The sequence below is a fragment of the Delphinus delphis genome, chromosome 2 (assembly GCF_949987515.2).
Source record: "Delphinus delphis chromosome 2, mDelDel1.2, whole genome shotgun sequence".
NCBI classification, from domain to species: Eukaryota; Metazoa; Chordata; class Mammalia; order Artiodactyla; family Delphinidae; genus Delphinus; species Delphinus delphis.
The window spans coordinates 28,180,115-28,204,193 of NC_082684.1; the positions used below are offsets into that span (position 1 = coordinate 28,180,115).

At 45.9% G+C, this 24,079-nt stretch overlaps 1 protein-coding gene across 1 annotated transcript; it reads left to right on the forward strand.

Annotated features, from left to right (window-relative positions):
- Nucleotides 1–14,263: 14,263 nt before the first annotated feature.
- Nucleotides 14,264–22,759, forward strand: PROX2 (prospero homeobox 2). The gene is made up of 4 exons (XM_060003385.1): nucleotides 14,264–15,581; nucleotides 19,702–19,811; nucleotides 20,863–21,057; nucleotides 22,574–22,759. The coding sequence occupies exons 1-4, from the start codon at nucleotides 14,264–14,266 to the stop codon at nucleotides 22,757–22,759; spliced, it is 1,809 nt and encodes a 602-aa protein (XP_059859368.1).
- Nucleotides 22,760–24,079: the final 1,320 nt, after the last annotated feature.

The following is a 24,079-nucleotide window of genomic DNA, read 5'->3' on the forward strand; positions in this document are numbered from 1 at the left end:
AGCCCACACGCAGCCAAAAATAAATAAATAAATAAATTTATAAAAAATTTAAAAAGCTTCCTGAAAGGACCTGGGCCTCCACTCTCACTTTCTCTAACACATCCTCCACACCTGTGTCAAAGATGTCTTTGAAATGCAAATCTAATCCTGTCACTCCCCTGCTTAAAGTCCTTCGGTTGCTTCTCTGTCAGTAGGGTAAAGTCCAAACTCTTCAACTTGACCAGGCACCTGGAAACCTGGCCTCTGGCTATATTGCAATCCTCTCCCTAACCTTCCCCACCCCCATTCTCCCAGGTGCTGAACTTTAGTGCTATTTCACTCCTTCACATCTTTGCCCGGGCTGCTCCCAACTCCTATTTACCTAGGGACTCCTAATCATCCTCTAAAAGTTTTTTGAATCCCTTCCTAATCCCCTCTAGCAGAGTTAACAGATATCTTTTCTGTTTTTCCAAAGCATTGTGTCTGTATCTCTACCTTGATTGTAATGTCATTTTTACCTGTCTGTCTCCTCTATTGGGCACAACAGCAGAAGGAAAGAGATGACTGTATTTTCCTAAATCCCCTGCACAGGACACAATGGCTGGTACTCTGTAGGTACTCAATAAATACAACTGGAATGATTAAATACTGTCATGCTGACAGCACTGCTGGATGCAGCTAAAGAGTCCAGAAACAGTAATCAGGACTTGTGGCAATCCTTTGCAGGGGTTGCTGTTAATATTTCTTAGATAACTACTTAATTTTTTCAGTTTTAAATAATTAATATTTGAGATTCTGATTGAGAGTTTAGAAGCTCAGGCCTGGATAATGTGGCAAAGCATTTCTCCTGGAGTTTCAGTGATTGCCCAAGTTAATTAGATGTTATAGTCAGACACCACACACGTAGGAGTGCACACACACACACAGTTGCGTGCAAAATTTCTCTCACAGGATAAAGGTTAAAACTGATTTCCTTGAGAGTCACATATGAGCTTCCGTGGAGCCCAGGGTCCAACTCAATAAGCTCACACCTTCTTCTGTATCTAAAGCCTTTCAGGACACAGCATCACCTATTGGGACAGGAGTTGATAAATACAAGTTCATAAACTTGTGTTTATGGCAGGGTTCAAAAGAAGATTTTTATGGCAAAATATATATTCAAAAGGGTGTATAAATATATGTGTATGATTTAAAGAAAAGTAACAAAAAGAATACCCACACTCGCCATGCAGCTTAAGAAATGACAAAGCCCTATGTGACCCTCCTTGCTGGTCGTCCCAGTTAACCACTGCTATACTGAATTATATATTAACCATCCCCGGGCTTTCATTGCAGCTTCAATATGCATGTGTCCTAAACTGTACACATGTTTTTGTTTATTCTTTAAATTGAGGAAAAGATGTATTTAGTTTCAAATTATATAAGAAAAAGAAATGTGTTTCTAGGAAGAATAAATGGCTCAGTTAATTTATAAAAACACCACAGAGAGGGCAGCTCAGCTTAAATAATACACACAGCATTCTTTCTCTTTAACTGAAATTCCCCAGTATTCATAAGTGTGGTCTGAACTATACACTCACATCCTTACTTATATTTTTTCTAATATTATTGACCAGATGATAGATGGAGCTAGAGCCTGGGGTCCATAAAATAGAGACTATACCCTATATTCACTTTGAATTACTCATGATACCTAGATTACATCTATCTCTTCATTCAGTTGTAATTAAAAATAACGGATAGATGAGTACTCAGCGAAAATCTAGACATTTTGGCCTTTTTTTTTTTTTTTTTTTTTTTTTGCGGTACGCAGGCCTCTCACTGTGGTGGCCCCTCCCGCTGCGGAGCACAGGCTCCGCCCGCGCAGGCCCAGCGGCCATGGCTCATGCGCCCAGCCGCTCCGCGGCACGTGTGATCCTCCCGGACCGGGGCACGAACCCGCGTCCCCTGCATCGGCAGGCGGACTCTCAACCACTGCGCCACCAGGGAAGCCCCTTGGCCTATTTTTAAACGTAATATAAATGGAATCACAGTACCTGTGTCATTCTGTGATTTACATCTTTCACTCAACATTACATTTTGAGGCTTTATCCATGTTGAATTGAGCCTTAGTGCATCGATTTTCATTGCTGTATTTCACAGCATTCACTCCACTTCCCAAAATGAAGGAGGAGAAGTTGCTAAAATTCTAGTGATGTTGGGGGGAAATGATTTTGCCAGTGAGTTCTCCCCAGCTCTGCCAAAGAAGGGGGCTTTTGGCCCAGCAAACAGCCTCCCCAAAAGTGTTCAGACCTCTGCTGGAGGGAGAAGCTGCATAGCCTTCCTGCAGAGCCGAGATGCCATATTTTTGGCGCTGGCCTGGTTTCCATATCCTCAGGATGCGTGAGGGGTAAGGAGAAAGATGTTCACTTTGGAGCTGACTCTCTGGAGAATCTGGAAGCCGAGGTCAGGAGCTCCCTGCTGGAGGCCAGTGTAATGGGCGAAGCTGGGTAACTCAGTCTCAAAATATCAAGGGGCTCCGTGGATCCTTAGGCAAGGACAGAAGAGATGGCATTTCAAGAAGGTCCTCTCTGAGCTGGCTTTTCTGGACATCTGAGATGGGGTGGGAGTGGGAGATGGCAGGGGGGCAGCCAACCAGCTCTGGCCTCTATCTGCATATTCATAACCCCCCCACACTGGTTGGCTGCGCTAGGCAGCCCTCACTGTCCCCAGTGCCAGCGGCTGCAGCAGGGCTGGGTCTGTCAGATGGTGCCTTGCACTGAGAAGAGGTGGGAGGCTTCCCTTACCCAGCCACAGGCACCAGGCCTGCCTGGGGAGGAAACAGGGAAACCAAAATCACTTCATGATTGTGGCTGTGTTGCTGCTCCAGTTCCTGGGGTGGCGAGCCCCACCTGGCTGAAGAGCCCAGGACCGGACCTCCCTGAGGGCGTCTTCTCTGTGAGTAACACCATCCCTTCCATTTACCTTTCCAGAGCACTTTTTATGATGATGGAATGTTCATTTTAAAAAATTTCAAGTATGCAGAAAAGTGGAGAGACTAGAGTAACAACACCCATCTATAAACCCATCACCTAGATTTAACCATTGTTCATATGTTGCCGTATTTGCTTCATCTATTTTTGTTGGCAGAAATACTTTCAAGTAGATCACAGACAGTGAGACTTTTCACTCCTAATACCTCACTCTCTAATACCCTGGTATGCTTCTCCGAGCAGTTTCGAAGCTCATCTTTCATTAGGTTCTCAGACAGTCTTAGTGAGGGGGTGATTATCATCCCCATTTTAGAAAAACAGATAAGGCATAAAGTGTGGCTTGAGGGCAAATGGCTGGGAGTAGAGCCCAGACCTACTAACTCTCAGCTTGGAGCACCTGTCTCAGCCACATGAAAGGAACTCTTTATGTCCAGGGGTGTTGTCCTAGATAACAGTGAGACATGGCAGCCGCTGTGTGACCTTGGGCATGTCACTTCTACCTCTCTGGGCTTCAGCTGCCTCATCCATAAAGCACAGGCATGGTTTGACAATCAGAGGTTCCTGAACACTGGTCTGTGATGTTTTCCTGATTTTCAGAAAAGACAATATAAAGAGGTTTTTTTACAAAGCTAAGTTTATTTGGATATTATGCCCTTCCTGTTTTTTTTTTAAACAGGGTGGTTAAGATTCTTTTTTTATGAAATAAAAATGATAGTAGGTTGCAGTCTTTTATACTTATTTTTGTGCCCTTAACCGCAAATAAAGTGTCAGCAACTCTCAAGCTGATTCTTTTTTTTTTTTCATTTTATTAATGATTGAAATCTAAAAGCCTGGAAACCACCCACTGTACCAGGTGATCCCTAAGCCCATTCCAGTGCTAAAGTTCCATGGCTATGGGGCCTTCCAAATCTGCCCTACGGGGAAAGGAAGCTGCAATTTAAGGAGCACCTATTATCAGTGCTGGAGAGTGCAAGCACTGGACATGTGTTAACACCTGTGATCCTCACCGAACCCCTAGTATATGGCATTGTTATCAACCCCATTTTACAGACAAAGAAACTGAGGGAGGGAAGAGGCAAAGTTAACTTGTATGAGATCACCTAAGAGCTGGTGAGTCTGACCCAGATCCAACACCAGTAGATGATTCTATAATTCATGGCACTAGTCACGCAGACCACCAGGGCTTCCGACTTGGTTGTATCTATGTCTGTCGATGGTCAGGGCTGTGCACATTGGGCCGTCAGTCTGACCTCCTCTCACCATTTCCATCATCAGCCAGTGCAGCGGGGAGAGCTACTCAGGGCTGGACCAGAGATGAACGAGTGCCCCCGCTCCCACCCACAGCCATGTGGGGATGGATGATGCAGGGGACCCTCAGAAAATGAAGCAGAGGTGAGGTCGTATATGAAAACGCCTTAGTAAAGCATGGAAATGCTGTATGTCCTTGAGATGTGCCACCTTGAACAAGTCTTAGGTGGCAGCTAAAGTTTGCTGAGCCTGCTAAGTACGAGGATGGGAGGCTGTTCAGAAATACTATGGATCAGGCAAAAATGTATTCGTATATAAATGTGTGGTTAAGTGATCGTTATTACGAATCACCCGTGGTGGGCCCTTAGATCCCAGGACATCTGTACAGAAGAGGCTGTTTCAGGATAAGGCATTTTCCTCCGTATTTCTCCAACCATATTGGAGTGGTGATCTACTAGGCTGGTCCAATCGGAATCCAGCTGAGTCTAGGAAGTGAATGAACAAAATCCTGCAAAGATAAACACTAAAATTTCCCAACAAAAACCTTGCAGGAACATTATCAAGGAAGTAACAATAAACCTCATATAAATCTGGTCTGAGCGTCAGTCATAGGGATGAGAATGACCTAGCATCTCTTGGGCTTCACATGGTGCCTCTTATCTAAGGACTCCTCATAAGCCCACCTTGTTTTATTGATTGGTTCTTAGTGGCCCTGCTGGAGTTTGTCAGAAGTGTTTGCTGTTCCCTAAATGTGGACACACCACAGAAGGGGAAACACAGCCTGTGAGCTGCTAGTCTCACCCCAGCTGGCCCTGTGGGCAGCTCTTCCCCTTTGCCCTCTTGGGCAGAGCTTTTGGGAGATCTCAAGGGAGATCCCATGGAAGGGCACAGACACGCAGGGAGAAAGGCTCTCATGTCAGGAGGTGATCTGTGCAGTTGAGCTGTCCTTTCAGCTCGTACCCATGGTTTCAAATACTTCAGCTGAAAAGAGATGACACACAGCTTCTTTCTTATGTCTATTATTTACTTGAAATTCAACCTCGCCCTCATTTTACACTTTCTAGCTATAAAATCCTACATACCTTTGGAGTTAACTTATAAGCCCTGTGTTCTGTGCTTGTGTTTGTAGCTGAATTTTCTTCTCCAGTGAGGTTCTTCCTGTCTGGTGCCCAGAAATGTATGTCTGGGAAAGAGTCAATAAGAGAAAAATGCCAGTTTTGTTTGTTTGTTTTAATAGACTTTATTTTTTAGAACAGTTTTAGGTTCATGGCAAAATTAAGCAGAAAGTACAGAGATTTCCCATATATATTCTGACCCCAAACATGCGTAGGCTACCCTATAAATGCAAGATTTATTAAATTATCCAAGGCAAGGGATGCCTTTTTTTTTTTTTTTAATTACGAGAGTGAGAACATACCCACTATGGAAAATACAGAAAAGTAAAAAGAAGAAATAGAGAAAAAAATTACCTATGGTTCTATCACCCATGAAGAACTATTGCTAACATTTTAATGTATTTCTTTCTCATCCTTTTCTTCTTTGTATTTTTAATATGTGATTTTTCTCTCCCCTCTACTTACTATAAAATAATGTTTGACAAACTCTTCTCAAACATGATGTTTTTAAATGGCTGCATAGTATAGCATCACATAGATGATATCATACTTTATAATTTGTTTAACCACTCTCTAGTCTTATAAATAATATTAAGATAATCATTCTTGATATAAATCTGTGGGTATCAGATCATTTAAAAAATTTTTTTTAATTTTTATTTTTAAAAATTTATTTTTGGCTACATTGGGTCTTCGTTGCTGTGCGTGGGCTTTTTCTAGTTGCAGCTAGCGGGGTCTACTCTTCGCTGCGGTGCACAGGCTTCTCATTGCGGTGACTTCTCCTGTTGCGAAACATGGGTTCCAGGCGCACGGGCTTCAGTAGCTGTGTCTTCCGGGCTCTAGATCACAGGCTCAGCAATTGTGGCGCATGGGCTCAGTTGCTCCGTGGCATATGGGATCTTCCCGGACCAGGGCTCGAAACCGTGTCCCCTGCATTGGCAGGCGGATTCTTAACCACTGCACCACTAGAGAAGCCCTCATTTTCTTTTTTTAATTTTTAAAAATGTATTTTATTTTTTAATAGCATCTTGATTTTACTTCGTAGATGTAGAGTCATTGACTCAAATGATATAAACATGTTTAAGTTTTGTAATATACACAACATAACTATTTCTCCCAAAATATATGAAAAATAAGCAAGAAATAAAAATGATGAGATAACATTTTCACCCATCATATTGGCAAAGATTTAGAAGACTGACTCTGACAAAAGACTGACATGCTCACTGTTGCTGAGGATGAGACGATATGTGTTCTTTTAAAGATATGTTGGTAAGAGAGCAAACTGGCTATTTAAAAGTGTATATACAAGCAATGCATAAGTACTTTCTTATGAAAATTCAATTAATGCAGAAATATACAGTCAAAATTGAAAATTCTCCTTCAGACCCTCATCTTTACTCCCGATCAGTTGGATGTAAACTGGAGGGCAGCTGTGTGACAAGTATGAAAGTTTAACATATGCCTAGTTTTGGACCCAGAATTTCCACTGCTAGAAATGTAACATAAGAAAATAATAGGATAAGTTGCCAAGGATATAGATAGGAGTGTTCAACCCAATACTACTCATAATAACAATAGCTAACACATCAGCAGTTTACTATGTGCCAGGAGCTGCTCTAAAAATGTGACTTATGTTAACTCATTGGATCCTCACAACACCCCTATGATAACAGTAGGTACTATGGTTATTCCCATTTTTTTGACGGGAAGGCTCAGTACAGAGAGGTCACAAAGCTAGTAAGTGGCTCTAGGGATTCAAATCTAGGCAGTCAGGGGCTTTCCTCGTGGTGCACTGGTTAAGAATACACCTGCCAATGCAGGGGACCTGGGTTCAAACCCTATTTCAGGAAGATCCCACATGCCGCGGAGCAACTGAGCCCGTGCGCCACAACTACTGAGCCTGTGCTCTAGAGCCCGCAAGCCACAACTACTGAGCCCACGTGCCTAGAGCCCGTGCTCCACGACAAGAGAAGCCACTGCGATGAGAAGCCCGCACACCACAACGAAGAGTAGCCCCTGCTCGACAAACTAGAGAAAAGCTCACGGGCAGCAACGAAGACCCAGTGCAGCCAAAAATTAATTAATTAATTAAAAAAAAAATCTAGGCAGTCAGACTCCAAGGTCCATGCTACGGCTATAATGGTGAAAACATAAGAATGAACTAACTGTCCCTAGAAAGGGAATTTATTAAATAAGTTATGGTACACCCATACAGTGGACTAACTGGCTTTCACAGTGCTGCTGTAGATTAATATTCATTGACACGAAAGAGGCAAAAAAATTGGAAGCTATAGAACTATGCATTTATGATTCCATTGTTGGTTTTTTAATGAAAGTAATTATGGAAATTTATCTGTACACAGAGAAAAACATTGGAAAAAATGATGAACACCGAAATGTTAGCTGTGATTTTTTTTCTAGGAGGAAGTGTCTTTCTTCTCCTATTAATACATTTCTATATTTGGCGTAAAATGATTCTGTATTACTTTCATAATCTAAGAAAGGCAGTAAACCTATTTTTAAAGGGTTGTGACAATGGCTACTTCGATCAGTGAATGTGAGAGTGCTGCTAGTTAATTTTCAGACAGAAAGCATTGTTGCTTCAGGCCACACCCAGATCAAGGGTTCTGGGCAGCAGGCTGGCCCCAGCACAGAGGTTTCCTGTTTCTCAGCTGCCCAGATGCAGAGTTTCCATGATTGTCCTACAGAGACGGGCGTAAACGTCTCTGGGCACCCAAGCACAGCAGAGTCTGGCTGGACTTCCAGTTTCTGACCTCAAGGCATTCTTGCTGATTTTTGCTTCATTGAACACACTGAGTCCTGTCTTTTACTCTAGCAGTTGTGCCTTCCGGGGCACAAAGACTACACGGAACACTGGCAACAATACCTTCAATAACCCACAAGGGAGATTTGGCAGTTGGTGGTTCTATGCTCTTCTATCTATCTGTCTGTCTGTCTGTCTCTCGGTCTGTCTGTGCTGATTTTGTTTCATGCACAAAGCTCTGTGCTAGGTGCTAGAGAGATCTGAAATAATGTACCTCTAATGAGGAGACAAAAGTCAGTCTAAAGTGCTGAGAGAATAATTTATTTAACTGAGTCACCACAAATCTGGTGACAATTCATGGTCAGGCACTACTTGGGGACACAAGGCGGGAGCTCAGAGTCTGAAGGGGAGATGCACTGATAGCTTCAGAAAGGAGCTGATATTTCAGTTGCATTTTGAAAGAGGAGTAGAGGTTTCTCAGGTGGAAAAGCAGGAGAAGGGCCTTCCAGGTGGAGGGAACAGTAGGTGCAAAGACCCAGAGGCATGAAGGGGTTTGGTGAGCTCAGGAAACACAGCCCAGGACAGTGCAATGCAGGTAACTGTTCTTTGTTTTCTTTTTTTACAAATTATTATTGTTTGTTTATTTATTTATTTATTTATTTATGGCTGCATTGGGTCTTCGTTGCTGCGTGCGGGCTTTCTCTAGTTGTGGCGAGCAGGGGCTACTCTTCGTTGCGGCACGTGGGCTTCTCATTGTGGTGGCTTCTCTTGTTGAGAAGCACGGGCTGTAGGCGCCTGGGCTTCAGTAGTTGTGGCATGCGGGCTCCATAGTTGTGGCTCGTGGGCTCTAGAGCGCAGGCTCAGTAGTTGTGGCACACGGGCTTAGTTGCTCCGCGGCATGTGGGTTCTTCCTGGACCAGAGATCAAACCCGCGTCCCCTGCATTGGCAGGCAGATTCTTAACCACTCAATGCAGGTAACTGTTGAGGGTAGTGGCTCCAGAGGAGTTAGAATAAGACCATGTTATGAGGAGCTGAAACATCTGAACCTTATGGTTGATAGGAAGTTAGCAAAGGCTTTGATTCCATGGATGGGCATAAGCAGACCTACAGTTCAGAAAATTCATGCCAATGACAATGTTGCTGAGAAAACTGAAACAATCAAAAGGGACTTCCCCCAGCTCCCATCACCGCATCTACCCACATGCCAGCACCTGCCCACATACCTGCCTTTCTACTGCCACCACCGATAAACTGAGGGTTCTCCTCTCTAAAATCAGCCCTCCTCGTGTGCACCACATCACACCCCCTCCTTCCTACCCAAGGACAAGGCTCCAGAAATTCTCCCCCTCTTGCCTATATTAACAAATACTATCTTTCTACAACATCATTGCTATTAGCCTGCAAATATCCTGTTATTCCTCCTGTCTTGAGAAATCCTCTCTCTCTCTTTTTTTTTTTTTTGCGGTACACAGGCCTCTCACTGTTGTGGCCTCTCCCATTGTGGAGCACAGGTTCCGGATGCACAGGCTCAGCGGTCATGGCTCACGGGCCCAGCCGCTCTGCGGCATGTGGGATCTTCCCGGACCGGGGCACGAACCCGTGTCCCCTGCATCGGCAGGCAGACTCTCAACCACTGCGCCACCAGGGAAGCCCTCTCTTTTTTTTAAATTTATTTTTTATTGATGTATAGTTGATTTACAATGTTGTATTAGTTTCGGGTGTACAGTTATACATATATACTCTTTTTCAGGTTCTTTTCCATTATAAGATATTGAATATAGTTCCCTGTGCTATACAGGAGGTCCTTTGTTTATCTGTTATCTGTTTCATATATAGTAGTGTGTATATGTTAATTCCAAACTCCTAATTTATCCCTCCTCCCATCTCCCCTTTGGTAATCATAAATTTGTTTTCTATGTCTGTGGGTCTACTTCTGTTTTGTAAATAAGTTCATTTGTATCACTTTTTTTAGATTCCGCATATAAGTGATATCATATGATATTCGTCTCTGTCTGACTTACTTCACTTAGTATGATCATCTCTAGGTCCATCCATGTTGCTGAAAATGGCATTATTTCATTTTTTTTTATGGCTGAGTAGTAGTCCACTGTCTCTATATACCACATCTTCTTTATCCATTCATCTGTTGATGGACATTCGGGTTGCTTCCACGTCTTGGCTATTGTAAATAGTACTGCTATGAACACTGGGGTGCACGTACCTATTTTTTTATTCTTTTCCACCCGGCATGCGGGATCTTAGTTCCCTGACCAGGGATCGAACCCATGCCCCCTGCAGTGGAAACACGGAGGCCTAACCACTAGACTGCCAGGGAATTCCCAACATGTATCTTTTTGAATTAGAGTTTTCTCCTGACATAGGTGCAGGAGTGGGATTCCTGGATCATACGGTAGCTCTAGCTTTTTAGGAACCTCCATTCTGTTCTCCACATTGGCCGCACTGGTTTGCATTCCCACCGAAAGTGTGGGAGGGTTCCTTTGAGAAACCCTCTCTTGACCCACTTCTCCTTCCAGCTACTGTCCCATTTCTCTCTTCTTTACAAAACACCTTGAAAAAGTTGTCATGGTTAATGTCACCAATTCCCCTTCTTGTCCTCTCCCTAAAATTCAATCCAACCAGGCTTTCCCCCCCTCCACTCCACCGAAACTGCTCTGATCAAGATCCCAAATGACTCTGATTAACATCTGGAATTACTAACTTGAACGGTCAATTCACAATCCTTACGTGACTTGACCTCTCCCCACTCCTAGAAACACTTTCTTCACTTGGCTCCCAGGACCTCACACACTCCTAGACTAGACTAGATTTCTTCCTAGGACTGATTGGTCCTTGTGTTTCCTGTTTGGGTCCCCTCTTGCCCCAGCCTCTTCATGCTGTTAAGTCCTAGGACTCAGACCTCAGCCCCCTCTCTATCTACATTGACTCCTTGATGAGTTCACCCATCTACACACCAGCAACTCTCAATTTTATATTTCTAGCCCAGATCTCCCCACTGAACCTGAGGCTTAGTTATCCGACTGCTTTCTCAGCACCCTCATTTAGATGTCTAATAATTACCTCAAATTTATCATGTCCAAAACTGGGTTCCTGGTATTCCTCCCCAAGCCCGCTCCTTCTGCAGCCCTCCCCAGCTCAGTTCATGCAACTCCATCCTTCCAGGCCAGACACTTCAGAGTCATCATCAGTAATACTTCTTTTTCTCTTGAGCCTCACATCTCATCTGCTAGTAAATCCCATTGGCTCCAACTTCAACATATATCCAAGATCTGACACAAGTTCCCACTTCCATTACTGCCACCCTGGTCCAAGCCATCTCATCTGGGTTATTATCATCTAGATTATCGCAAGAGCCTCCTAAGTAGTCTCCCTGTTTCAACCCTTGCTCCCCACCCCCTAGTTTATTCCCCACCCAGTAGAGAATGAGCCTTTTAAAACTAAGTCAGGTCACATTGCTCATAACCTTCCAATGGGTCTCCGTTTGTCTCAGAGTAAAGCCCAACGTTTTTACAAATGACCAACAAGGCCCTATATAATGGCCTTCCATTACTTAGTATGTTATTACATCTGCCTCCCTTTGCATGGATGTTAGCTTCACATGGGCAGAGGATTTTGTCTGTTGTCAGCACTCAATCCATGTTTGTTGAATGAATAAATGAATGAATGTAGAAGAAGGACCAGAGTAAGGAGAGGCTAGAGGATGGGGACCAGTCATGAGGTACTGGAATTGTCCAGGTGAAAAGTTATGAGACGTGGACTCGGGAAAACATAATGGGAAAAGCATGGCAGAATGTAGTTCAGAGACATTTTTGCCCAAAAATTTACCAGCCATGGTGACCAAATCAATGTTGAGGATAAGGAGGTGGGCAGGGGTCAAAGAGACTCTCCAGCTTCTGGCTTGAACAATAAGATAGGTAGCAGAGAGGTAAGGCAGAGGGGCAGCTCTAGAGTTTGGGTTTGAAAATGTTGAGTTTAGGAAATATTCACTAAGTAGTTAGAATAACTATAACCAAACCCCTCTTCTTTTTGGAAGCTACTTAACTGAAAATATACATGGTTTATACTATTGTTGTATAGTTCCTCTTGGTTAAAATATCAATTCTTCCCGTGTAGTGATCATTATTAGTTAGAAAGCAGCTAAGGCATGCTCAATGACCCAGTTACGCTTATTAGATGATATGATTTTAAAATAATTTTTTCATATGATACAAATAATATATATTCATTGCCAAATGGTCACAGGAAGTTAAATGTTTCTCTCTCCAAGAGGTGGTAAACCATCCAAACTGTTGGTAAAACTTGGTGATAACAAATTCTTTAATTTATATTAATTTGGTGAGTCACATTTTTTTTTAGTAATTTACAAATGTATTCCTTACCCAAAGCCAGAATCTTCTAATTACTCTGAGCTGAGAACCTAGCCTTCTTTCAGTGGCGCTTCCCCCATGACGGTACGGCAGATGCCACCACCTCCCACCCTCTGCCCTGGCACTTGGTATGACGTTGCTCATAGAAAGCTTGTGTTGTGCGGCTGCCAGTCACCTGCCGGCTCCAGGTGGAGGCTGTGATCAAGTCTACTGACTAGAACCCACTGGATGCAGAAGAGCTGAGATTTCCTGGAGCAGAGAATTCCAAGTAAGCTTCAGGATGAAAGTGGGAAGAAGAAAGCAAGCTCTCTCCCGCCATCATTTGGACTACAGCAGCAATCGACAGTGAAAATTTGTAGAGAAAAAAGAAATTCACTTACCTTTTCTAGGAAAGGATGAAACTTTTTAACAGGCAGAGAAGTCGGTCTCTTATGCAGGTTTTTTCATCTTCAGGGAGGGAGCTGAAGTGTGGCTGCAGCAGAAGACTTGGAATCTTGTAACTGAGAGCCACTCAGCCTCACTGAGCCTCAGTTTCCTCATCTATAAAATGGGAGAATTACACTGACTCTCAAGGTTGGTGTGAGATGCAATGACGTCAATGACGTTACATGAATGAATGTTTCGTAAACTCAAAGTGCCTTATACCTGCTACCGGAAGCCTCCTGGTTCAAGTGCAGTGTACTTTGATACTCATGGGAATAAAACAGCTTTACTCAGTCTTTTCTAACATAGCTCTCTCCTTCTCCCCATACCTTCATCCCAATTTCCAGTCCCTTATTGTGCTTTTTCTTCATAGCAGTTAGCACGACCTGAAAATGTACTTATTTATTCTCTTTTCCCGTCACACGTCCAGCTCTGTGAAAGCAAGACTCTGCTGTCTTGTTCACCACCGACTCTCCAAGTGCCCAGAAGGCCTGATGTATAGTAGATGCTTAAAAAGTAGCTGTGAAACGTTGAAAGGTAGATGCATAACCTGACACGTCCAGGAGCAAGATAGCATAGCGGTCAAACAGCGGCTTCTCCAAATTTAGTTTGCTTGTTTTAAAGGCAGGTGCCCTGCCCCAGCACCAAGAGATTCTGATTAATTAGGACTAGCAGGCCTACTGAATTTGCTTGTTTTAACAAGCGCCCAGGGTGATTCTGTTGCAGATAGTCACTCTGAATCAAGACAAATATTGTTCTGACTCCAGCCTGACACTTACTAGCTGTATGACCTTAGGGAGGTAACTTCTTAACTCCTCTGAGCCTGTTTCCTTATCTGTAAAATAGGACTGACAACATTCCCACAGAGCTGTTATGAGAAATAAATTAGGTAATGGATGTAAAGTTCTTGGCCCAATGCCAGTTATGCAGTTAGCTGCCATTATCATTATCATTACAGATTATTTTATTGTTATGCCCTGGCAGGAGAAGAACCTGCTTGGAGAATCGCTCTTCAGAATCTCCTCGAAGTGTGGTCTGGACCAACGGCATCACCTGGGAGCCGGTTAGGGATGCAGAATCTCTGCCCCACTCCAGACCTGCAGACTCAGAATCTGCATTTTAACAAGATTCCAAGGTGATTTGTTTGCACGTACAAGTTTGAAAAGCACCGCTCAAAGTCACACGTACTGTTTTCTCCTGTCTCTAATTTCAGAGTCTGACCAGGAGGTGGGTAAGCCCCGGCATCGTAGAGTCTGAATCCTTCCTCTTAGTGAAGAGAGGCCCCCAGCTCACTGGTGCACCTGCAGCTGAGGACCTGAGGGGAAGGAATTCTCTCACGGAACCCTGACTAACAGCCTCTGTGGAGCCAAGGGATGAACCCAAACTTCAGCTTGCTTTCTCAACCATCCCGGGACTGCTCATACCTGGCAGAACCTCGTACCAAAGATGGAAGAAGCCCGTCCCCCAGAGAACAGGGCAGAGACTCCCCATTTCCCTGGAGCCAGGTCCCCAGCTCCAGCCTCGCTGACCCTGACTGGTTTTGGGATGAGCACATCCAGGCAAAGAGAGCCAGAGTAGAGACCATCGTCCGAGGCATGTGCCTCTCCCCTAACACTCCGGTGCCAGGCAATGCCCCAGCCAGGGACAGCCCGTGCTGCCCAGAGAAGGCCCGGGAGCGGAAGAGGAAGCAGAATCTTCCCGTGCAGCAAGGCCCCCTGAAGCCAGGCCCTGCCGGGGACCGGGGAAGCAGGAAGGGGGGCCCTCGGGTGAGAGAACAGCTTCACCTGCTGAAGCAACAGCTAAAACACCTGCAGGAGCACATCCTGCAGGCTGCCGAGCCCAAGGCCCCAGCTCAGGGCCCGGGAGGCTCAGAGACAGGGAAGGACCCTCTGAGTGTAAAGCAGAGGGATGGCTCTGGGTCTAGGTCCTGGGCTGTGCACAGTGACCACCGCCAGGGTTCCAGCGGGGACCTCTCCAGGGTGGAGAAGCACAGAGTGTCTGAGGTCAAACACCAGTCTGAGGAACCCAGGCTCCTTCCTTCTGGAGCGCGAGCTTTGCTGGAGATTCTGAAGAAAGAATTGACGGGGGCCATATCCCAGGCTGTGGACTCAGTATTACAGAAGGTGCTATTGGATCCGTCAGGCCACCTGACTCACCTGGGCAGAAGCTTCCCGGGACTGGTGCCAGATGGTAGAAGCGAGCCCTCGCCTCCTGAGGGAGGTGCCTGTAAAGATCCCCTTCCTCTGGCTGCCTTGCCCAGGAGGGCCCAGCCACAGACAGGGGCTCCACTGGGAAACTTATCTCTGGCCAAGTCTCTAGATTCTCCCAGGTACCCTGTCTCTCCGAGAATGATCCCCAAACCCTGTCAGGGTCCCCCAGCAAACTGTCCCTTGACTGTGCCTGCCCACATCCAGGAAGATCAGATTCTCAGCCAGCTACTGGGCCATAGGCCCAGTGGCCACTGGAGGGGCAATCTTCCGCAGGACTCATCTCCCCAGAGCCACCCCTCCTCAGAGGCGGCCCTGCAACCTTGGCGAGCTGCCAAACTGCAACCACTGGCTTTGAGCCAGCGACAGTGCCCCTGGCTCTTCAAGTCCACCTGTTTGGAAAGACTGCCCCTCGTTCCCTCAGTGAAAATGGAGCAAGGTGGCCTGCAGGCCGTCACGGACGCACTTCCTTTCTCTTCAGCCCTTTACATATCCTTTACTAGTAATCGAAGTTCTCGTTGTCTCAGCCCAGAGAGACAGGAAGCCTGGACGATGAGGGGAGGGGGGGACAAATAAGTACCCAGCGCAGGGAACGGCTCTTCTTTCCCGGTGGTCTTCTTAACGTTGCTTCTGGGCCTCCCTCCCCTGTGGCTCGTATTTGCTAGGCTCCTGAGAAAGTGGGGACCACAGCCTGGGATTTAAGGATGCTTGGGGGGGGTCCATCACCTTCCTCTGTGACACATCAGATTCTACCACTACTGACTGAGTCCTTTGGGTCTGAAAGGGTTTTGTCTGTTTTTAAACCCAAATTGGCTCCCAAAATACCCTGTGGAAGGAAAAACCCCATCATTTGGTTGTCAGCTGCCCATAGACCTTGGCACAGCGGGTCAAAGGAATGGCCTCACCTGAGGCATGGCTCCTGGAGCCTCTTGGCTCTATAGGCAAAAGGCTTGCTCTGACCAGATAATTCACGGGGAAGAGACGAGGGACCAGAAACTTCTGGAGCAGATGGGAAAGGGGAAGTTTTCTGCAGGGACTAGACCTGAGGGGTGAGCTGAAAGGGGTAAGAAGATTTCAGTTTAAGGACTAGCTTCTAAGCTGCAGCTGAGGAGAGAGCATAGGGCTGCACACATGTGGAGGAAGAGGAGGCCCCCATGGGGAAGCCTGCGGGGCCCAGGCTGGTCTGAGAGGGTCCGAATCTTTTTTTTTTTTAATTTTTATTTATTTATGTATTTTTGGCTGCGTTGGGTCTTTGTTGCTGTGCGCGGGCTTTCTCTAGTTGCGGTGAGTGAGGGCTACTCTTCGTTGTGGTGCGCGAGCTTCTCATTGCGGTGGCTTCTCTTGTTGCGGAGCACGGGCTCTAGGTGCATGGGCTTCAGTAGTTGTGGCACTCAGGCTCAGTAGTTGTGGCTCGCAGGCTCTAGAGCGCAGGCTCAGTAGTTGTGGCTCATAGGCTTAGTTGCTCCGCAGCATGTGGGATCGTCCCGGACCAGGCCTCGAACCCGTGTCCCCTGCATTGGCAGGCGGATTCTCAACCACTGCACCACCAGAGAAATCCCAAGGGTCTGAATCTTATTGCATCATCTTTGCAACCCTCAGGCAGACCCCACTCTTAAACAGTTTTTTCTTCAGAGTAACTCTCCCTCAGGATGTTAACAGTTGTTGAAGTAGGAGAAAAAGTAGCTTGGGTAAATAAACACTGGGTTAGTTCCATTACTGCGGGACTTGTCAGAGCCATGCTTAAGTCCAATGAAAAGCTCTAAGAGGAGAATGTATGCAGCCCCAAACTCATGTGACCAAAGGACCCTTTCCCAACAGGCATCTGTAGGACTCAAGTTCCTGAGAACATATTTTGGATGTTGCTTTTTTAGGGAGCCAAGCTCACGCTGCTGCTTCTCAGGGACAGCCTTACGTCGAATCTCCTTGTGCCTGTGGAGTCACACAAGCAGGTGTGAACAGTCGTGCCCTCTACCTGGCAAGCAGTGGTGAGGACGCAGGATGGGATGGGGCCAGCTCACTACCACGCCAGGCCCACCCTTGTGTCCTAAATGCTATGAGCACCCCCTGCTGGTCACAGGTGTTAGAAACACTCCCGAAGCTCTGGCACCGCTGGCTGCTTTCCTGGCAGGCAGTGAGCAGCTACAAAACCAACGCTGAGAGCACCTCACCAGCCACCAGTAGGCATAGAGATATCAACACAGGCAGAATTTCTCGTCAGGTGATAGCCCTCTGTGAGGAAAGCTATCTGTCGGGCCTTTGATAAGAGGCTACTGGTTAAGACTCTCTGTCAAAGTCAGGTGGTGGAAGAACCTCAAGGGCTCAGTCCCCAAAGATTCTCTGCTGTCCTTCCCCTGTGAGGGGCACCTGGCCCTGAGAAATACACACACAGGGGTGTGCCTGGCCCTGCCTCATGACGTGAGGATTGGGCTCCAAGAGCTTCAGGAGGTTTCGGGGGGCACCCGGGTCAGGTACTTGGCTACCTTTGGAATGATTGGGGGCCCCCAGGCAGCATCCGGGCCCCAATTATTCCCTCATTCCAGCATTAGAGATTTATTCCTCTGGGCCATGAAAGCCACCTAAGAGCAAGTTCTTCACGTGGCACGTGGAATACAAAGTTGAATGGATAAGGTTCTTGCTCTCAAGGACCTGCACATTCACATGATACCCCTGTGAAACAGGTAGAGCGGGTATGATGATGAGACAATGAGGATTTACTGCACACCTTCTCTGCGGCGGGCACTGCGACTCGCAGTTTCCCTGCTCACCCCCTTAGCCACAATTCTGAGACACAAAACGCTCGGAAAATCTCTATTTCTTTCCCCTAAGGTTGATGGGGACTCACTTGGTTGCAAAACCTGACCTGCACTGATAGGAGGCTATTTATAGACTATCTCACTTAGCATCATTAGTCATTGATTTTGCTGTGGGAATATTAAACGGATCAGACTCCTGCCACAGACCCTGCTGTGGGTGTTAACCAACACATCATACATGCACCGTATTACCTTTATAAAATAACAGGGATTCTGAAGTCTGGCCTCCATTTGGCCCAGAGTTTCAGATAACGGATTGTGGGCCTGTGTTATCTTACCCTCCTCAATCATCCACTCTAGATCAGTATCAGGGAGGCAGAGACAGAGAAGCAAAATAACTTGCCCAAAGTCAAAGACAGACACATGCAGAGACAGGATTCAAACCCAGCATCTGACTGCTAAGCACAAGCTTCAACCACTACACTCCACAGTTTAGAAATGAGGCCCAGAGAACATAAGTGGCTTGCCCAAGGTCACACAGGGTCTTGGTGGCAAAATCTGTATCTGAAACTGGGTCTTTGGACTCAATCCAGGATTCTGTCCACAGCATTTATGAAGGATAAGAAGTAGGGCCAATGAGGCAGGGAGCAGGGGCCTCCTGGACAGCAGCCTGGGTGACTGGCCAGCTATAATTATAATCAGTTGCTTGGTTTCCTTCGGGTAAACTGACATATCCTACTGAGAAGTCTTTATTGTCCTAAGGCTACAGCTCAGGCCTGAGCTCCAGGGTAACTCTGTATGCTTGCACTCAGCCCTAGGATTGTTCCTGGGAATGCTAAGTGTTCTTGTGTAAGAATCTTTTATTTCCCTCTCACCCTGGTGCTAGTTTTCACACCACAGCCCCCTACTCTTATTAAAGGGGAAGGAATCTGTTCCCAGAGTGAGGACTGAGTTGGAATAGAATTGCCATATTTGTGTATGGATTAAAGTTGACCATTTAATCACTCCCTCATTCCTTCATCCAACAAACATTTATTGAGCACCTACTATGTTCCTAGCACCGGGCTAGGCACGTGGAATACAAAGATGAAAGGATAAGGTCTCTGCTCTCAAGGAGCTAACAGTCTAAATGGGGAGACAAACATGCAATAAAATTCCAATAGCGTCATTGTTACAGAAAAAGGTTTATACAAAGAGTGTTGGTAGCCCAGGGTAAGGAAGGCCTAATTTGGCAAGAAAAGGTTTCACAGCAGAGGGAACATCTGATTTGAGATGGGAAGGATGAGGGAAAATTCTGCCAGGCAAATGGAGAGCAGTTGCAGCCCAGCAATTCAAGCTTCTTGAGCCAAAGTTAACTGTGATCTGGTACTCAGTCTGGTTAGATGCTCGTTGGCGTCAACACTGCAAAGGCAATGATGAGAGCCAGAATGGGGGACCATCGAGTCGACTCCTCTCATTTTACAGATGAGGAAACTGAGGCAGAGAGAAGTAAATCTCTACCTGAGGTTTTGAAATGGTTTATCTGGGAGAGAGTTGCCATCTCTTCCCATCGTATTGTGAAAGCACACACAGAGTACAACAAACTGTATTTGATATCACATGTGCCATAGAACTTTTACACATCAAAATGCTTTATAAATTCTGCAACTTTACTGTACATATATGGTATTCAGCATCTGGAAAGAAAAAGCTTATCTGATCATACTTGCTAGAGGCAGAAAAATAGAGCAAATACATCATTCAACCAGAAAAAAATAAAATAGAAACCATAAGGAACAGGGCAATTTACTATTTGGATAATTTGACAAAATTATTTGATAAACTGGTATTAGTTTTCCTTGACCCTGGGATAAATCCAGGAGGGCCTCAACCCTGGTCACTTGAAGAAGGCCAAACTAATGTTTTTCTTCACACGCTATCCCAGTTCCAACCTCCTGAAGGCTTATTTTCCTGATGTTCAGGTAAATTCCTTCAACTCAGTTTCAGCCTCTGCAAAACTCCCAAGTGGCAGTGGGTTTTTCCCATGTGAGGCAAGTCCTAGGTCATCATATGTGCACTTTAACTCCCCTTCATGTTGTGGATGGAATTGGTGGCATTTTTGGTCTGGGTTGAGAAACTGCCTGAATCATCAGGGGTAACTTTGAGGGTAGGAAAGTTGGGTGTCTGAATTTAAGCTTTTGAACTGTAGGTATACCCAGAAACATACGGGGAGAGAGGCAGGGTTAGAAAGAACCACTAGGAAATGGCGTCTTTGGCCTAGTGTTCTGTCTTTGCTGGGGACGCTATGAAAAAAAGAAAGAGTGTATCAAGAGTTGGACACTGTCCCTGTCAACTTTACATTCAAACTGCTGTGTTTCAAAATCGACTGAAGGTGCATACAGATCAATGTGACAGTAAGAAAAATCAAGGTCTGGTGGTTGGAACCAGGCCTTGCCTGTTTCCATAAAGTTTCTGAGGGCCTCCTTTACCCTGGGTATTGGGTTAGGGGCTGTTAATACTTTGTATCTATATCATCCCTTTGCTGTTTTTGAGCTCTTGCCCTCATATCCAATTGCTCGGTTGATCCCTGCACCAAGCTCTCATTCTGATTCATTCCGCAACTCCGAGTTGCCAGTAAATGGCTCTCTGATCTATACCTTTACCCCTTTCCTTGGCTCTCTACCTGGCAGAGGGCTCTGGGGCTGCCATGCAGTCTACCTGGGTGCAGCAGAAGCTGGGACCACACTAGTCTTGACCCTGGACCCTCCCAAAGTCACACTTCAAGAGTGAAAAACCTTTATAAATCTAGGGTATAAAATACATTTTCTAATGGGCATTATGGCCTAATTCAGATTTTTCTGTGTATAACTGTATAGGCTTAGAAAACAGCTGCGGCTTCTTTTTTAAAGAAAGCCCTTTTAAGTGTTGCTTGAAGCCATTCTTGTTAACCCTTGTGTTGAACTGGAAGCTGACAGTTCTGACCGAGCACCTCATGGCAAACGTCTGAGTTCATGGACCCTGTTGTTTGTACAGTTCAACCGCTGCATTACCTCCCAGATGATCAAGTGGTTCAGCAACTTCCGTGAGTTTTATTATATCCAGATGGAGAAATTTGCCCGGCAAGCAATTTCAGATGGTGTCACAAATCCCAAAATGCTGGTGGTTCTCCGCAACTCGGAGCTTTTTCGAGCTCTCAATATGCACTATAACAAGGGAAACGACTTTGAGGTAAGATCATGTGCTTGGGTCTCAGGAGGACTGATGAGTGCCTTCCCTTTGTGATTGGAGTTTTAGAAAAGATCCCCTTCCGTGTTTGTCCTTACATCACTGAGAGCAGGGCAGCCTGGGGCCAATCTCTGTACCATCCACAAAGATTACAGCCTGCACATCTTCTCTTAGGCAACTGATGGATGCTGCAAACTGAATGTAAAGCCAGTCTTTATTCATAAACTTGGCCAGAGGTCAGCTGTTACGCCATTTTAGACAATACTCTGTAATGACCGAGTTACACAGCCTGTCGACCTTCTCACCTCAGCGCCAGGAGGCCCAGGACTGAATGCAGGGCTCAGCTGCAGCGCCTAGTCTTGGCCTAGGTTTTCTTTACAACAGTCTCTGTTCTTCCAATCATTTGGTTCTTATCTTCATTCTCCCTTGAACAGTTTTATCTGTGGGTCTCCCATGGCAAGTCACCTCAAATCCTTTCTGGAAATAATAAACAATCCTCAAACTTCTCAGTCCTTTGGGGATCTCTGTGAAGGCACGCTGGTGGCACCGTAGAGGTAAAGCATCAGTAAAGGGTGAGCAGGTGGCCTAAGTGTCGCTGGTGAGAACTCGTAATCTTCCTTGTGTGTGGCTGACAGCTCGGTTAGGCTGGCATCTTGTTCTGCAGGTGCTGGGTGTGTCTGGTCACTGACTACACTTCCCTCTTCTCGCATTTCTCACTTGACTGTGATCACAAAGCAGTGTAATGACACCTCCAAAAGAGAAGCACTGCTGGCATCCACTGGTTAGATGCTCCATCAGAATATGTTCGGAAACCTAAGCCTACCTGTGGGGAAAATGGACCACGCCTCCTTTGTGAGGCTCGTGGGGGTCAAGGCATGTGGTTGGGAGGCAGCGCTGCCACGTCTTTCCACGTGCGGGTGTCATCTGGCACGCAGTGGTGGCAAGCCCCAGGCCAGGCTGGATCTGGAGGCCCTGTAGGATGTCCCATCATTAATGGTGCCAGTCTGGGTGAGGTCCTGGAACATCTTCTTGAGGCCCCCCACACCCCTGCAAGCCTCCTGGTTGGCTTTGGGAGCAGGAATGATTCCAAGTCCTTCGAACCCAGTCCCAAAAGATGGCAGAATGAGGTACGACAGTCGTAAGCTTGGGGGCAGTTCTTTCCACATGAGGCACTAAGGAAAAGAATACGAAAAACCTCTTCTGAACCACAGATTTAACTTCAATCAGAGTCAGTTTCCCACTTACTAAAAACGCCACTCATTAGTGGAATCAGCTACTCCTGCAAAGGAAGTGTCCCTAATACGCTTTCTCCCAGGGCTGTCTCATCAGTACCATCATTTTAAGGTATGTATTTGATGAGGGAGGAAGAGATTCCACAAGTCAGGGGCCAGTAGAGCAGGGATGCTCTGATCAGCCCACAACCCTAGGAACAGGCAGCATCAGGCAGTGAGGTCTGTATGGTGCCAGTGCTTCACAGCCTCACGTCTTTTCTTCCTTGTGGGTCTCTTTGGGAGTGCAGGTCCCAGATTGCTTCTTGGAAATCGCCAGCTTGACATTACAGGAGTTCTTCAGGGCTGTCTCCGCAGGCAAAGACTCAGATCCTTCCTGGAAGAAACCCATTTACAAAATTATTTCGAAACTGGACAGTGACATCCCAGAGATATTCAAATCTTCCAGCTATCCCCAGGAGCTGTTTCGGAATTAAGGTCCCACAAAGTGAGGGGCGACTGGCCTGGGTTTCCTGGGTTTATCTTAAATGGCAGTCAGTACAGCTGTAGTCATATAAAAAGAGCATAAGGAGAAACCCCTCAAATAGGTACCATTACCATTTTTGATCATTTATTTCCTTTTCCAGAATTACCAGAGGTTTAACATTAACTATAAAATATTGTAAAAGGAACACAACAGTTTGGAACCGGAAGTATCTCCACGCCACTGTTTCCAGGTATCATGACCCTGGGAACTTGCAGGTGTCTCTGCATCTGTAACATGAGGTTGTATGGATAAAAAGACATGTCCTAAAGTGCTCTGTGAAATGATTCTCACTACACAAATGTTATTTTTTTTCTCCTTCATCTTTCAGATAAGGCTATCTTATTTGGGGTTTTTATAAATTGCTGTTTCGAGTTACCTATTTATCAAGCTCCACTTATTTGAAAGACACTTTCAAATACATTGCCTTTAAGCTTTTTACCCTGAAACATTTTTAAAACAACCAAACAGAAGTTTTAGAACTGTAAGATAACTCGCCAAAGGCTATGAGGCTAGGGCATTTGGGTTGGTAGGGGCAGTCAGGAGTGTGGAGGAACCCATGGCCTTCTGATGCCAGGCTGCATGTGGACCACCTCATGCTGCCGCCCATGCTCTCACACAGGCCACCACCCCCGGTGAGCATCCAGCACTGATGCGGCACTAGCTTCTGACAACCCCTGCCTGGCACTTAGGAGGGCTTCATCACCCGGATGTCCACCGATCGTTCCAGCAAAGCCGACACAAACTTTCTGCAGGACCTGAGTGTTGCTGTACATTCACATTTATCTGCTGGAAGAGTTTATCAGCTGAATAACCCACACAGTCTCTAGGGGACCAAGGCAATTAATGCCCCAACTTCCCATGTGCAGAAGAAACTGAACTTCAGACCACGAAAGCTAGAAGGGCCTTAGGGGCTCATCTGGCCTAACCTGCTTAAAAGAGGAAGGAGGAATGAAGCCCAGATGCGAGGCTTTGCACAGACCGTGGATGGCTTAAGTGGGACAAATACAGCATCACACAGCAATGGAAATTCTCCTGCTCCATAAGGACATTACAGCCCATGGTCAATCTTTCACAGACGAAGGAATTCATGAAATCAACATTCCTTTCACCTACTGCTCCAACACAAATTGTGACTTGCTCTGAGCATATAGGCAAGACATCTGCAAAGCGGAGTAACTGTATCTAGCTTCCCAGCTAGTCAGGGTCAAGTCTTTGAAAGGATGCCAAAGGTGCGCAGGCCAGGATAGGCGTCACAGAGCTTGAGCTCTGT